The sequence below is a fragment of the Nylanderia fulva genome, unplaced genomic scaffold (assembly GCF_048542155.1).
Source record: "Nylanderia fulva isolate GAGA-0341 unplaced genomic scaffold, ASM4854215v1 Scaffold11, whole genome shotgun sequence".
Taxonomy (NCBI): domain Eukaryota; kingdom Metazoa; phylum Arthropoda; class Insecta; order Hymenoptera; family Formicidae; genus Nylanderia; species Nylanderia fulva.
In genome coordinates, this window is record NW_028189302.1 from 6,289,686 (window position 1) to 6,306,897 (window position 17,212).

A 17,212-nucleotide genomic window follows, 5' to 3' on the forward strand; every position below is an offset into this window, starting at 1 on the left:
ATGGCGTGGACGGGTCCTAAGATCCTGACGTTATCGCCGTTGCCATCGAACATTTGCAAACCATTGGTCGTCTCTCCCTTCCCTCCTCCGGTTGTTACAACCAGTGTGCTGTCCATCGAGGTGTCAAAAGAAGCCGGTCGCAAGAAGGAAGATCAGGAACGGAGCATTGTCATCGGTCCTGGTGCGCGCGCAGCGAAAGAAAGCAAGTCAGCCGAGTAAAAGGAAACCGCACGATCATCGGAAAACGTCCGACTGGGCGTTTCAGCGGGACTTCTCTTCTTCGAGGATCTGCCTCTGTTTTTTTTCCCCGTATACACTACATACGCGCGAATTAAAAAAAAAAGAAACGAGAATGTTAGCGATAATTCCTTCTGCAATGAACCGCGCGCGCATGACGTTCTCCAATCTCTTTCTCTCTCTTTCTCGATCGTTCATGCGATTATATCCCCTTGTTCTCTTTCCTCGTTCTCGCTTACTCTACCTTTCGCAATTTCTTGCTCTTTCTCTTTCCAACATCCACTAATTAATATTCATTATCCGCGTGTTCCTCACGGATAATTTACTCGATGTACATATGTGCGCGTCTGCACGAATCGACGAGGGGCGAAACCTTCGAACGATATATCTTATAGATAGATCCGTTTACGAATCGACCTCGGATCGAACGTTCATACACGAGAGAGTATATTCCCTTTCCTCTCCCGGGCGTCATTTCTCTCTTTCCTTTCTCCGAAGAACGCGGAAAAACGAGAAAGAGAGATGGAATCGGAACAGCCCGCGCGCGCGGTTACACATTTGTCTAATGAGAGATATCGTACAGTGTGAAAGAGAGAGAATGAGAGAGGGAGAGAACGATAAAGAGAGAGAGAGAAAGAGAACGAGGACGAGCGGTCTCCGCCAAAGAAACAAAAGAGGCAGCTGGCCTGTCGTCATGGCGGAGCTTCCGGTTTTAGGATTTTACTAGGTTCTTAAGATGTGTCCGCCCTGGATGACGCATCCCCCGCGCTACGGGGTGGGGTTACTTAAATCTTAAGTCAAGCTAAGCTTAGGATTAAGTCATAAATTATATATATATATATATATATATATATATATAAAAACAATATACATATATATATAATATCGGGGAGACTTTATTTAATATATATAAATATTATAAATATTATACATATATATATATATATTATACATTATAATTAATTAATTATTATTAATTATTATCATCATTATTATTAATTATTCATTATGTAATCCGAATACCGTGTTTTTCGCTATCGTGTTTTGCGCGTGCACACGTTCGTCACGGTCGCGCGATATAATTAACGCGCGAAAGAAATGTACGTCGAGCGCGCGCATCGTTTCCAATTACACTCATTACGAGCATAATCTATCTTGGCCGTTCTGCCCCGAGGATCCATTCGAATTCATTCTCGTGCAATATGGAAGAAAATTGTATCTCGTTTTCGTTTTATCCCGATTTTCCGGAATTGCGCACGCCACGTATCTCGTATTGAAGGAACACGCAAGATAATCGTTATCTATTATATTAAGTTATATATCTCATGATGAATCGCGTTACATTGAATAACGATCATCGAATTTTTAGTTTGGTCTCAATAGTAATATCCCGATATCAATATCATCGTGTATTTTGTTAAACGCCATCGATTAGGATATCAAGAAGAATTTCTCGCGTATAATTAATTACATAACATATATAGTACATCGGATATATTGTCTTTGTTACATGTGATCTCTATGAACTTCCGTTTCGTTATATATATTTTGTGATATCATAGATGAGTGGATAAACTACGTATGTAAAAAAAAAAACGAGACACTTTTGGATATAGCGGTACGCTCTGACGAGACGCCAAGAATCTCTCGGAAGTGGCTCGAACGAGAAAAATCCATAACGCATGTTACATGTACATACGACACGTGTACGCTCGTTTAGACATGTGATGCATATCTCTTGCCCCAACTAGTCGTACAAGATTTGCTAGAACGAGCAAAGAGCTGCTGCGTAAATTGAAGTGATTTGCGGATATATATACGCCCGATAGAGAGCGATCGTAATACGCCACCTGAGCGTGAACTCGGCCAATAGGCGCGGAATTAAAATCCGATAGTAGGTCATAATGGTGCTGAAGAAAATTACGCGAGCTAGCACGAGTTGGAGAAAGAGGACCACGCGTTTTAAAGAAGCCAGCACTCTGCATCGCGCATGCAACACAATAAAAAAACAATCCGTTTATTCTATTATTTTGAACGTGTGCGCTGCGGCTGTCGTCGTGATTAAAAAAAAAAAAGCCAGAAGTGGATCCTCGCCGACGACAGGTGACAGGACGGAACAGAACGGCCGTTCGTCATTTTTTTGCGAGTTACTTATTTCGGATACATAGAGACGATTCTACAAGAGGCTAGAATAATCGTTTCGTGTAAAAATAAAATTAAAAAAAGAAATGCGATCGTCGAGACGCTTCCGCTTCGATCGTCCGCGCTGTCGCGCGCTCATCGCGCTCTCGCACGTGACGTCACGAAGGATATAATCAGAATCGAGGGCGGCTTACTCTCGTCTCTCGTGTAATATTTATATAGTAATAATAATCGCTCGCGCGATCGTGCCGCGAGATTTTATCGTCGTGTTTTCGCTGTTTTTTCTACCTCTTCTCTAGAAAATCGAGACGTTGCGACTTAGCGAGCTTTGCGCGGCTGAATTTATAGCGTCGACGAGCAGCGCGGAAGATCGTGAGCCTAATCATATCTCGGATATCGAAAAAGGGAGAAAAAGATAAGAGAGATTCGAGGCAGAGAAGCATCTCTCCGGAAGCCGAATGGCGGCACCGTCAGCATTACGGTCTGAGAAACATAATAAAGGTAATGAAAGAAAAATATTATAATAAATGAAATATAAGATATATATATATATATATATCTTCTCACTACGATATAAAATATACAGTGAATAATAATTCTATCTCTCTTTGCTACCAAGTTGTACTTATTCTTAATTAATTTACTTGTACAAAAGAATGTGTTAAATAATAATGAAATATATAATATAATATACACACGATTATAAATAATACATATTATATAATTATAAATATGAATATATATAAATATACATATATACATAAAAAGGAACACTACAATATATACAGGATGACTCGGAACTATCGTCACTCTTTTCACCCAAGGATCCCTTCTCGCAACTTTTCTTTGACGAAAATTTTCCTTCACTTTCGAATCGCTTAAGTAATTCGCAAAGCGTTAATGTCACAACAATACTTGTGTTTTACAACGAAAAAAAAGCGAATCTAAATCGACCAAAGATTTTCTGGATGAGGAGTCTCGATAATTCCGGGATACCCTGTATACAGACGTGTATACATATACATTATAATGTTGATTATCTGATATTAACGAACATCACGTTATTATTACGATAATTATTATTCATTTAATTATAATATTATTGCCATCATCATTACCGTCGCCGTTGCAATCATCCTACCTACTATCGTTATTACTTACTATCGTTATTACGGCTATCACGAAACACGAAGAGCGCGATTCATCTCAAAATGGAATGGCACGCGGGTCAAATTAATAATAATATATAAGCGCATACATGGAATATGCGTTCATACTCACAATTCTAATTGTCGCTTGAGCTACGATACGACGAGGGTGACACGATGATGATGATACCGAACGCGATTCACAAGTCGCTCCCGTCTATCTTTGGTTGTAGAAGCGATCTATCCTACGAAGATATATTTAACGAGGAAAATAACTACGCGGAGAATATATATAGATTTAAAAAGACTTCCCTTTTGCATGCATGAAACTTTCACGGACCATCCATTTTTCGAATAACAGTCTTGTGCCTTGTTTAGATATTTCCAATCGTTTTCAATCGATTCACGCTTCGATTCGCACTCTACTATACTCGAATAAACGCACCTTCGACATTGCATTTTCTTTATACGAAAAAAATATTTAATCCAATTCGATTAGTCTGTGTGATTCACACGTCACGTTCCCACACACTCATCTCGTACTTTCTTTCTTTCGAAGAAAAGGTCTTCCTCTGTTAATAATATTGTAGCGCAACGAGGAAACTTTTCGCGCTTTTCCTCTGTAACATAACAGAATCTCGTAGTTGCTGCGATCAAAACGAATTATTTTATATATTGGGAGATGTGACTCTATATCATTTAAAAATCTCTCGGTTCGATTATTTATTCCTGCACAGAACGACCTGACAGCATGCAATCATATCATCGATACGCATACGGAGACATCCCGTTTCATTCATTTGAAAATACAGCGTCGTGACGAATATAAATGCGTGTCGTATCTTTCGTAGACGTGCAAATAATACACGCCACAGTATTGCCATAATGTATGTGGAACGCGAGTTTCGGGTCTTACACATATGTACGCGAGAAAAATAGATACGCAATGCTACTTAATATGTGCGAGATATGTATATACAGTGTTTTTACGATGACAAATTACACTTGCAAATTTGTTGTGTGATTTCGAGTCAATTCTCTTTCGACAGCAATATATTATGTCAAAGTAACTGAAAACTGACACGTTTTTTTTCTCAAGTGGATCTTATTTTAACGGGGGGTTGAAAAAAGTAAGATTTCAAATTATTTATAAATAGTATGAAAAATGGAAGAAATCAATATTTTTTTTACCTAGAAAAAAATATCGACTTTAAATTCCTCAAAGATATAAAGTAGGATACGCAGAGCTTGTATTTCTATATATTTCTCGCGTACAATCTCATTTCTGCACACGCGACACACCTATGTATAAGTAAATCGTTCGAGCGACACGTCTCATTACTGATAGAGTTCATTAGTATTAATAGAATCGCTTAATTTTGCTCGAAAACGTTTTTCAGGGGAGAAGCTTGCACCTTCGTACAGCAAGATGCGCTATTTTTCTTTTCCACTTTATTTTTCTTTCTTAAGCCAAGCGAAATGATTAAAGTGCTGTGTGTGATTCTTCTGTGACTACGTTGCGTTCTATACGCGAACTCGCGATGGTGCACTTTCATTATGTATCTATGGTCTCTCTTGAGTAACCAGGTGTTCTGAGGTGTGTGATAAGCAAAGATCTTGCCGAGATTCGAGCTTACGACGAGATAATTTTCACAGAAATTATACAAGTTCGAAGGTATATCTATATTCTATCTTAATTTTTATAATTGTATATATCTAGATAAAATGAAGAATTTGTAATAATTGTTCATACTGTAAATGCAAAGCAGCAGGATTTATATTATGCAATTTGCATTTTTCGCGTCAAATCTCGCTGTTATCTTATCACACGCCTTAACGTGAAAACGTTCTTGCTATTTGCCGAAACTACGTGCTTCTTCTACATTCTTCTTCTCTTTCCCCCAAGATCTCATTTTCTTCCCCCTTTTCCTCTTTCATCAGCGAGATACCGCGAGAAGAGAGGAAAGAATTTTCAAAGAAACTCTCCTCTCTCGAGTCGCATCGAACGCAACTAATCGAGTTCAATTGACCGAGAAACAATTTTATGTACCTGTTACGACTGATTATTATCGTGTACTAATCGCTAATAAGGGCAGTGAGAGAATACAGTGTATATGTATGTGTACATACACATGCCTGTTGTGCGTATGTATATATATATCTATATAGTATATTATATCGTACTGTTACGATTGTTTTGTAACTATCGTTAAATGTCATTGGCTGCTTGTTACTGACGGCTTGCGATCTGCGGCTAGCTAAATCGCTGAACCGTATGTACATATCGTGGTTTTAAGGGCTAACTAAGTGAAGAGAAGCGTATGTACGGAGAGGTCAGTTGCACCACTAGAGTTGGCTACCTCGGATTAGCGATTTTTTAAACACTCGCTTCCCAGACAGCAACATATTTCAAATTGGGTCATCAGACGTCTTTAATAGGTCTTAAAGACGTCTTAAAGGTGTCTCATGACCCGATTCTGAACATGTTTCTATTTTTATGCTGTCCGAGTGCTTTCGTTTGCTACGATTAGGTACACGCAGAAGAACGAGACTCGATCTTCGAGACAAGAATAATTGTCGTCGTTGGAGCAGTGATATCCCGATCGAGCGAGCAATAAAATTAACATAGACGACAAATTTCTTTTTAATACGCTAACTAACTTTGGTACAACGGGCCTGCATCGTACGAACGCGTCGTGGGCCCAATTGTTTAAGGCGTGCAACGTTCGTCTGCATATCACTTGCACGATTGTTTTTTGCAATGACGCGCGAAAGAGATAGATTACCTTAAATGCTCTCTTTTAAAACGAACGACTGAAAAAGAAAAAAAAAAAAGAAAACCCATTGTCCCAGGAAATGAAGAGAAAAGGGTCGGTCTTGTAGGTACATTAACGTCGCCGTTAACGTATTTCTTATTCGAGAGATCCCTTATATTTCGAGATTGTTTGCGGCCACATGCTTCGATCGAACATATAGAAAATACCTTTCACCTTTGTATAATTCCAATTTGTTGATATACTTTCTCGCGGCGAAGTATGCAAGCACACGGCGTGGTCACACACATTTCCCTATTTAATAATTGTACCTGTATAGTGTGTCGTTTAATTAGATCTATTTTCTACGCTCTGCCAGCATCGTGTGTTTGGCGTTTTTAACATAATAAATAAATAATTCCCCAATTGCGCGCGCGACACGCGCGAAATGTGCCGCCCAGAATTAATGAACGGGCCGCAATTAAGAAGAGAAGAAAATACATCGGAGATTGCGATTTTAACTACTTTTACAAACCAAAAAAGAAAAAAAAGATTTGTAGTCCTAGACTCTGTTTCTCTCGTTCCTTTCACGCGAGCATCGCCCGGTGGATGTGATGTATCCTCCCGAGAACAAAAATAGTATAAAATACAGAAAATATAATGGATCAAAATGGTCCATTTCTCCCCTTCTTCCCTTTCCAAGTGACGAAAATTAAATTTGACGAAAGAAAATTAAATTTGTCGCGGTTAAGTCGATATTAAATAATTATATAACTCTGATTAAAATGACATGAAAACGATATTTAGAATAAAAACATTTCTTGATAAAAGATCGATTTTTTTTATTCACCGTTTCATAACATAGGGGAAGTTTTTTTAATAAATGTGTTCCTTGGTAAGTACCAAAATTAATTATATTCGCAGCATTTCTACGAAACGCGGTCGAGAAATTTAGATATTGCAGACTTTGTTTTCTAAAAAAAGGTGCGTTTTTTCATACACGCGGGAGAGAAAAGTTATTCGCCACAGATATTAAAAAAAAAAAAAAAAATGAAAAGAGAAGGGAATGTGAATATCCTTGGAGCACATCCATCGGGCGAAATCGGCACCATATGCGAGAGCCATATAATCGGGCTTATTTACTCTGATATACTCGCGGCATTCAAAAAGAATGGCATTCAACGATAAAGAAAAAGAACTGTACATATATATACGTGCGTTTACTATTATCTACTTATTATTACGAGACTTACTCCTAAGATCTTTGGCTAAAATACTTTATAGAAGTGAGAACTCTCTCTGATTGCGAGGAGAAACGACAAAATAAGCGAGATCGCATACACATTGTTTAGCGCCATTGTGACTCTATCCCTTTCTTAAGAGAATAAGAGCATATACATATACATATATATATATATAGATATATATATATATATATATTATATTTGTTTATATATACATATACATGACACGTATATAGACGCATCGGTACTATTATTATTATCATTATTATGATTAACGTTACACAATTCTTATCATTATTGATATCGTCTTCACTATTATAATTATCATTGTCGTGTGGAGAGGATACCCAAATGAGTAATTATTATATAAATAAATAAAAGAGAAAATCTTACTTATACATAATTATAAATACGTCATGAGAGACGATATATTCATAACGATTAATTATTACGGTAACACATAATGACATTATTATTACTATTATAAATAACACCCTATTCCCATCTGTTGTGAATGTTTACGTTGTTTTATGATATTTAGAATATTCTAAAAATAAAGTCTATAATTTCCACGAAAACTCGTATCACGTGTGTGTGTTGTTCCTCTCTTCAAACACTCGTTGAGTATTTTTCACAAAAATGTTACGAAATATTAAAATATTATAATTATGATATTGTAATTATTTGCCATTATGGGAAATAATATTATTAAAATAAAATTTTATTATGGAAATAACTCTACATCGTTATTTACAGAAATAAATCGAAGTACTTTTCTTGGAAGATTAAATGTACAAAGTGCTTTTTTAATGTATGTAAAAAAAGTATTATAAAAATATAAATTCGGAGTGCGAAAATAAAAGTATAAATTTAAAAACAACATTAATTTGCATGTAATATATATTTAATGTATTCTTATTTTTGTTATTTTTATTTATAAAGCGTAATGTTTGAAATATCTCTTTAGAGTTAATATATATTTAATTTAAAGAACATTTCTTTGAACATTTTTTTGAAAAGAATATTTTTTCCAATACAAAATATTGAAATTTTAGTCAAATCTTATAAATGTCAAAAAATTCTTTAAACGTGTCCTATCTCCAATATCTTGGATATAAGGCATACTTATTTTTTTGACCTTTAACCTTATACATATATACCATATATATGCACTAACATGTTTTTTATGATTATTTTAAAAATCCCAAGCAGTTTATTTTTAGAGGTCGATCATTTTACGTGAAATGCTCTGTATACATATATATATTTAAAAAATATATAAAAAGATTAAAGACGAGATATTGTCCAATATGATACATCTATCTAGAAAAAAACCGTGGAAAACAAAAAATCGGATATGATCATATCGCGTATTTTATTAAGTATTGCAAAAGAAAACAAAAATAATATATATATATTGATATTTATATTTTGATGACGTATGCATTTCTTATCGATACAAACTTTCAAAAAATACAAGTAAATAACAGATTCCTGATAAAAGTTATCAATCACATTTTTTTTTTTTTTTTCAAAACATCTGTTTCTATTAATAAATCTCATTGCTTTTAACAACAGATTTTTTTATTACCTCATTCGATGCCTCATTGTCCATTCTTAAGCAGAAAAGTGAATAAAATCACGAATAAGTTTCGTCGCATTTCGATCAGTACAAAGGACGGAGAATAGGTCGAGGAATTTATTAAGATTCATTGACGATCTCTTTCCTGTCTGGCGCACAAGGTTGCGGGATTCCAGGGGTACCCTCGGAGAAGGGGCAACGATAAACTGCGAGAGTCGAGCGTGTCGAGTTCGAGTTAACGTCATATTTCGCGACGCGGTGCACGCGCACCTTCACGTCAAAGGAAAGGTTTTTTTTTCGAGCCGCAACGCCGAAAATCATTTCGGGGATATGGAGACTTCGCCGATAATAAATATGTGAACAAGAGACGTCCGCGTGATCAGCTGTGCGCGTCGTGTAGAAAGAGAGAGAAAGACAGAGAGAGAAAGAGTGTGTCAGTGCGCGTTGTCCGGCGTTGTATTTTCCCCATCTCGACTTTTAACCTGCGCTTCTGGGAAGCGGACGGAGAAAAAGAAGGGTATCGAGAGCCAAGGAAAAGCCGCCGTATGCGAAAATGTCATTCGAAGGAAAGTACAACGCGAAGAGCCCAGGTGAGTCAGTCGATGTGTATCGATATGCTAATTGCGCCGGTATACTTTAATTATTTTGACGTCGAACAATATCGTTTATCATAACTTTGAATATTAAACTCCGAAGCTGTCACACATTCGCGGTTTAGTCATTAGTTTGCAATATCCGAGGCTGAATATCTTATATCCTTCAATGTTTCTTGAAATAGATTTTTATAATACATTTGTGTTATTTCATGTCACGTAGTGTGCATACATATATAATGTTTAATGTCAGTGGAAGAACACTTTTATATATTAACATTTGCATAGCATGAAATAAAGTAAATGCATAAAAAGACATCTTAAATATTATAAAAATGAATGTATTATTGTTTCAGCGGTGAAAAGATTAATGAGAGAGGCGCAGGAATTGCATGAAGCTACTGAAGAGTATTACGCATCTCCTCTTGAGGACAATCTATTTGAATGGCACTTCACGGTGCAAGGACCACCATCCACAGACTTTGAAGGTGGTGTTTATCATGGGAGGATCTTACTACCACCAGAGTATCCTATGAAACCACCGAATATCATTTTGTTGACAGTAAGTAAATGTATCTAGAACTATATACTATATACGGTACATGGATTATGTCATCATGACAATGTTCTTTTGATTTAGCCAAATGGACGTTTTGAAACAAACAAGAAAATATGTCTGAGTATTTCTGGCCATCATCCTGAAACGTGGCAACCATCATGGAGTATTAGAACAGCATTGTTGGCTCTGATAGCTTTCATGCCTACACCAGGAAGCGGCACCATTGGAGCATTAGATTATAGCACTGAGGAACGACAAAAACTTGCTAAAAAGTATTGATATTATATATGATTAATGATTATAGCATCATGAAGTCATCAATAATTGATTGTTGCCATTCCAGATCATTGAACTGGCAATGTGATACATGTGGAAAAGTTGTAAATTTGTTGTCCAAGAACTCTGTTAAAAAACCTATTACCGAGGAAGAGCAAACCATGCTAAATACAATTGCCCTAAAGGTAAATAATTATGAAATTTTTAATATGGAAATAATATTCGACACACATATATACATTTAATTATTATGTAATTTAAAAAGTCGTGAACTCTTGATCATACTTTAACGCAAATACTTAAATAACGTTAATTTGTAAAAAATATTGTTGTAGGCCGATGATTCACCTACGTCAGATATATCTTTTACGGATAATACGGAAAGTTCGTCCGAAAGCGAAATACGGCACCGTAATGTGGAAACGATTTCGGCAGAAAATGTAGATCGTCAGCAACCTGATATTATTCTAAATCGCGTAGAGACAATGTCCTCTTCAAACGATTTATTTTGGAGTATTCTTATCGCCTCATTAGTATCCGCGATTATTTTGTTAATCTTACGACGATTATTTCTCGTTTAACTTTTTTTGTGAAACACAAAGATATGTCATAAAAATAAAGTAAATTTTATACATGTTTTATAGATTGTTAAGACAAAAACAATCAGATTCACGTATAATGCAAACTATCTGATTTTCATAAAAACATATATAATACACGACGAAAGAATGCATTAATATATATTAATACATATCTCTATATTTTGTGTTCTTGTAGAACTGCACTTACATTTATCTTATAAATCTTGAATATTATTGTTGATTTAGTATATACATATACTAGTCGCTTTTGTTTAATTGTAGTATTGAAAAAAAACCGTATGACATTATACACATACTATATTAAATGACAACTAATTCGCGATTTTAAATGCTATATATTAGTTGTCATTAATGATAAATTCTTTATTAATTTTATAGTAATTATTATCTTTTTGAATATATCTTTTTGTGCTGCCTATATATAAATAAAATATATAATTAAAATCAGTATATTATTTTTATTGGTAAATTATATTGTGCAATAGCCTAATATGATAATATTTTGTAATAAACATTTAAGCTATACAGAGATATATGTGTAATTCTATAGCTTTCGTACACTTTTCATATGTGTATAGCTACACTGTAATAAAATTTAATGTATAATATAATCTGTTAGAGGAAGAGGATTTAGAACAGGATATTGTCTAAATTGATTTTTTGTATGTACATAGAAATATAATAAAGTAATTATTTATTAAAGCATATATAAACATATTACTTCTTAACATTCATTACAGTCTATGTATAATAATATTTCTCAATTGCACGTCCTCCTTTACATACATTAAACATTTCTTTATATTTTGAATTGATATGATTTTTTTTAGTTTAGAGAATTTATTCCTAGCACTCAAATATTTGAAAAAAAGTATTTCTTAAATCTGTGTCACATTTAGGTCATGTATTATATGTTGCAATAAATAAAAAATTATATATAATATATATATAATATATATATAGTAATGTGTGCATTAAAAATATATAAGTAACACAGTCATAAACTATAACAAACTTCACAATCTTTATTATCTATATTAAGGCATTCTACATTCATCGTTTAATTATTTTAGATAGTTTTACACGTGCTCTCCATACAATAAAATAATTCCTTATTGGAAATTGATTTTTTTGTACAATTGCTAATTTTTAATTATTTTATTTGTTGGTGTATGTATACTTTAAACTATATGTATCTTTTAAATTGATTCAATGCCATTTTACAATAGCTTGAAAATCACATAAAAAATATGCTATAATAGAATCTTTTGTATATATATTTGCATGTAATTTATATATATATATATAAGCAACTTATATTATTTTTATATGTATTATTTCATATCGAAACAAATCATTTAAAGTGCACAGATATATTTAAAAAATTGAAAACATTGTGGCACATTTTATTTGTAAATAATTTATTGTCATATGGAAGCTGTGTGTAAGTTAATAGCGAAAATAAAAACGTTAATGTTTTTAAAATTCATGCTAAACTGCAATTCCATTTAAGCAAATATTTTTACTTTTAAATTAGAAACAAAAATATATATTTTATATGCATATAAGAATCGTACACACTTTAAAAAGATTTTCTATTAGTTTGATTTTTTTGAGTTTGACATAATTTTTTTTCATGTTACAGATTACTATAAGGTACACTATGCACAACAATAGGTATCCTCTTTGTTAAATTTTTGTGCTCAATATATATATATATATATAAGTCCTAAGTTGTACAAAAAATACATATTTTTAAAACAATATAAATGCAGTTATATTGTTTCAAGAATAGTAATATCGAAATAATATCTATGTATTTTTTGAAAGTATAGGACATCTATTTTAACTTTATAATGAATTGTTATAATACAAAAATACAAACAATTTCGTTAATTATATAATTAAATTGTTTATCAGCTAGTATGAGTGTTAGTCCATTCACCAGTTTCTTTTAGAGCTCTATCTGTTAATCTTTCTATCTCAGTTAGAAGCTGCTCAGTCTCTATATCAACACATACCATATCTGGTTCTACTGGATCCCATTCTAAACTATTCGAGCTTGAAACTCTGGACCAAGGAGACGCTGTCAAGCTAGATGGCTGACTATTGTTAGCTGATGTTTGTGTTATAGAATTCTCTGTATTTTCATTCTCATTCATGATTGGTAGAGAAAATCCTGCCCAAATAGAATTTGTTTATGTATTGTAAAATTTAGAACAATGATATAATGATTTGATTACCTTCGTGTTCCCATTCAAGATCGAGTGACGATCCCGGAGTAGAAGAAACATAAGTTGGTTGTTTCATTAATGTTCTTACATCGAGAATTTGAAGTGATGCATCTAGTCCAGAGCTAAAAATAATTGTGTAGATTTTATGATATTTAATTTTATAAATGCACTTAGTCATTATTATTATTAAACCAATAATATAACATACCTCGTAGAAACATTTCTAGAACTCAATCTGGTATACTTATTACCACCTCGTGTCCATCCTCCCTCTTCCAATAATTCTAAAGTCAATGGAACCCTATGCTTTTTCTGTAATTCAAATATTTTATTGTAGAAATTAAAAAATTTGTTGCAAAGTAAGAGTGATAAATATATTTTCACAAAATTATTTCATAAATGTAATGAAAATATAGAATTCTCAAAATTTATAAAACTGATACTGATTTGTTGATTCTTATTATATTTATTGTACACTATTGCCAGTTCATGCAACTTTGGAATAACCCTTATATATTTTGTAATATTATCTTTATATATACTAACAATAAATGAAATATAAAATATATGCATTATGCATGTTTTTACCTTAAATCTTTTTAAAGAGAGAAATGATAACAGGCTATATCCAGTGAGCATGACAAATAAGTATAACATTAATATCATCAATTATAATTATAATTAAAATTGAAAAATAACTTTTATACCTTTTTGATTTTTTAGTTTGGTCTTTATGTTCTTCACCATCCATGAACTATAAGCATAAACGATAACATCAAAATTACTCATATTATAGTAAAAGAATATATATAGCATGAAAAAAAGAAATTCAATACGTACCTCAGCTTGTTCTTCTCCTTGAAAAGGCATTCTGGTATGTCTTTGATAAAATCTGTAACGTACAACAAACACTATAAGAAAATATATAATAAGAGAACAAAATATTGGTTTGATAAATATATACTTTTTAATAATATCTTCGACAAATTAATGAAGATGATTGAACTACTAGAGCAGAAAATTCGATATATTTCCTACAACTTTTCATTCAATATTAACTTCATTGAGAATTGTGTACCAACCCAACTATGTGAATCATACAACTACAGTACTGACAATGAGTCATCGACGCATCGTTTATTTAACTTGGGCATAGTTAAAAATTAAAATATAAAGATCTTTTCTCAGTATACTAAATTAAAAAACTGTGTTATCAATACATATTCTGGTAATCATATCGCTGTCAAATCTAGTCCAATTCTAACCTGTACGAGACGGAGTCTGTGATTTTCGCCAAGCAGTGGCCGAGACAGGCCCCCATGACCTGTCAACCTACGGCACCTCGCCGTCATCTAACTGATATGAGTGTCCGGATGCCACTGTTTAATTCCACGTTAATACGTGACAAGGAAATCAGACAGTTCCACCTTACAAGGCCCTACCGTACTTAGCTCTCGTCGCGACAACGCAAACTGTCAAACCCATACCTAACCTGACGATAAAATGAAAGAAATAATTAATATGTATATGTACAGCATATATATGTTTTTACTTTCAAATAATAAATAATAAAAATTTATATACAATACATTACGTTATATAATTAATATTTTGCGTAAATTAATTATAATTAATATAAACAGAATATCATAAATATACTACAATATACAAAACATTCTTAAGAATGTCATTATATATTATATAATATTTATACTATCAAAACATTTTTTTCATCATAATTATAATTATTTTATTATTAATTAATATACATATAAATAATTTTTTGTTTAAGAATAATTGCATTCCAGAATATATTCTAGATTCTAGATCATCACATCCCAGCGAGAAGTGATCCATCAAATATCGATGTCTATATCGATATTATATCGTATCGAAATAAATGCTTGAAATTTGATGCTTATTTCAACTCTCTATAACATTTTTAAAGGAAAACTAGATAATACAAGCGCGCGCTTCACACGCGCCAAACAAATTATTAAATTATAACGCATAATAGAAATTCAAGAATACTTATGTACTGTAGATAGTAAAAATTCCGCAAATAAAAATTTAAAACATAATGGAAATGCAAGAATTAAAATTAGGTACACGATGAAAATTCAAGAATAAAATTATGTACATATAGAAATTCAGCGAATCAAAATTATTTACATAAAAGAAATACGACAAATTATCATTAAATACATAATAGAAATTGCACAAATTATAATTATTTAGATATAAGGAATACGGTGAATTAAAATTATGGACTTAATAGAAATTGAAAATTCAATGAATTAATATTATGTCCATAATAAAAATTTAACAATTAAAATTATGTACGTAATAAAAATTCGAAAATAAAAATTATGTACATAATATTAACTCGACAAATAAAAATTATGAACATAATAGAAATTCACAATTAAAATTGTGTACATAATAAATAATCGTTTCTAATTGTGGGAAGTGATTTTCGTTTCGCTTGTAGTTGTACGCTTTAAAAAATACGGTAATTTAAAGAAAACTCACAAAGTTAATTTTCTTCAAATTTCCAGATTTTCGAATTCTGCATTTTCCAATAATATATTTCTTGATTGGGAATGTTCTAAACAATAAGAATCGATTTCAAACACAACTGAACATGTGAATTTTAAAAATCTTGAAGTCTGACACTTTTTAAATTTTTCGTTTCGCAATCGACATTGATCTATCATCACATAAAGATTTTTATTCGCACTTGAAAATGTCGTGTCTTTATTATATTATTGTAAATATGACACCTGAATTTGAAAAAGTAATTTTTTAATACAGAAAGCGACAGCATTTCAACCGCAAGCTTCGTCAATGTAAAAATCGAAATTTAAAATTGTGACCAGACTTTAAAATACAGCAAATCCAAATACACATTATAATTTAATATCGTATATAGATGTGTGAAGTAAATTTCGTTTCGCTTGTAGTTGCACGCTTTAAAAAATACAACAGTTCAAACTACACAATCAAAAATGAATTTTTTCAAATTTCAAAATTATTAAATTCTGCTTTGTACATCGATGTAACATTCGCAAACGAATGTCCCGAACCACAAGAAACGATTCTAAACACGACAGAGCATGTATATTTGACATATCTTTAAGCTTGTCACTTTTTAAATTTTTCGCTTCAACATCGAAATCAATCTATCTTCGCTTAAAGACTTTGAACGCACATGAAAATGTGTTTTTACTATAAATTTCGGTGAATCTGACAGCTCACTATAAGGAATTAATTTTTTTTATACCGAAAATGATAGTACATCGATTGCTCGCGTCGTCTATAAAAAAATCAAAAATTCAAGTTTTTCCCCAAATTAAAAATAACGCAAATCCAAATCAGTAGTCTTATTAAGAATCGTTTATAAATGTGTGAAATGAATTTCGTTTCGCTTTAAATTGCACACTTTAAAAAATACAGCAGTTTAAACAAAACTGTATAAGATAAATTTTTTCAAATTTCAAGATTTTTAAATTCTGCTTTGTACATCGATGTAACATTCGCAGGCGAATGTCCCGAACCACAAGAAACGATTCTAAACACGACTGAGTATGTATATTAGACATAACTTTAAGCTTGTCACTTTTTAAATTTTTCGCTTCAACATCGAAATCGATCTATCTTCGCTTAAAGACTTTGAACGCACTTGAAAATGTGTTTTTAATATATATTAATGTTAATCTGACAACTGACTATATAGAATTAATTTTTTTAATACCCAAAATGATAGTACGTCGATCGCTCGCGTCGTCAGTGAAAAAATCAAAAGTTCAAGTTTTTCCCCAAAGTAAAAATATCGCAAATCC

The 17,212-nt window shown here is 32.5% G+C and overlaps 3 protein-coding genes across 9 annotated transcripts in view; 2 read left to right on the forward strand and 1 right to left on the reverse strand.

The window, feature by feature from the left end:
- The window catches only part of LOC114943697 (serine/threonine-protein phosphatase 2B catalytic subunit 2), a 128,044-nt gene extending 119,942 nt beyond the window's left edge, over nt 1–8,102 (forward strand). For all 7 annotated transcript variants that reach the window (XM_085487814.1, XM_085487815.1, XM_085487794.1 and 4 more), the window contains one exon: nt 1–8,102. The gene's annotated coding sequence lies outside the window, so the exon portion shown is untranslated.
- Nucleotides 8,103–9,143: 1,041 nt separating this feature from the next.
- LOC114943649 (ubiquitin-conjugating enzyme E2 J1) lies at nt 9,144–11,853 on the forward strand. Its single transcript, XM_029319306.2, has 5 exons — nt 9,144–9,696; nt 10,056–10,261; nt 10,340–10,530; nt 10,602–10,719; nt 10,870–11,853. Exons 1-5 carry the CDS (start codon nt 9,660–9,662, stop codon nt 11,113–11,115), a joined length of 798 nt encoding a protein of 265 aa, XP_029175139.1. The 5' UTR covers nt 9,144–9,659; the 3' UTR covers nt 11,116–11,853.
- LOC114943650 (uncharacterized) lies at nt 11,814–15,975 on the reverse strand. The gene is made up of 8 exons (XM_029319308.2): nt 15,903–15,975; nt 14,636–14,862; nt 14,211–14,262; nt 14,078–14,124; nt 13,959–13,992; nt 13,579–13,682; nt 13,380–13,492; nt 11,814–13,315 (listed from the first exon to the last, which is right to left on the reverse strand). The coding sequence occupies exons 2-8, from the start codon at nt 14,689–14,691 to the stop codon at nt 13,053–13,055; spliced, it is 669 nt and encodes a 222-aa protein (XP_029175141.1). The 5' UTR covers nt 14,692–14,862; nt 15,903–15,975; the 3' UTR covers nt 11,814–13,052.
- Nucleotides 15,976–17,212: the final 1,237 nt, after the last annotated feature.

Excerpts from the sequence above, each read along its gene's own strand:
- LOC114943649 (XM_029319306.2), top strand. The coding sequence starts at position 9,660 with ATGTCATTCGAAGGAAAGTACAACGCGAAGAGCCCAG. Across the intron at positions 10,531-10,601 it reads CGACAAAAACTTGCTAAAAA|ATCATTGAACTGGCAATGTG; the intron begins GTATTGATATTA and ends TTGCCATTCCAG. Across the intron at positions 10,720-10,869 it reads TAAATACAATTGCCCTAAAG|GCCGATGATTCACCTACGTC; the intron begins GTAAATAATTAT and ends ATATTGTTGTAG.
- LOC114943650 (XM_029319308.2), bottom strand. The coding sequence starts at position 14,691 with ATGGGGGCCTGTCTCGGCCACTGCTTGGCGAAAATCACAGACTCCGTC. Across the intron at positions 14,125-14,210 it reads AAGGAGAAGAACAAGCTGAG|TTCATGGATGGTGAAGAACA; the intron begins GTACGTATTGAA and ends TTATGCTTATAG. Across the intron at positions 13,683-13,958 it reads TCTCTTTAAAAAGATTTAAG|AAAAAGCATAGGGTTCCATT; the intron begins GTAAAAACATGC and ends TTTGAATTACAG.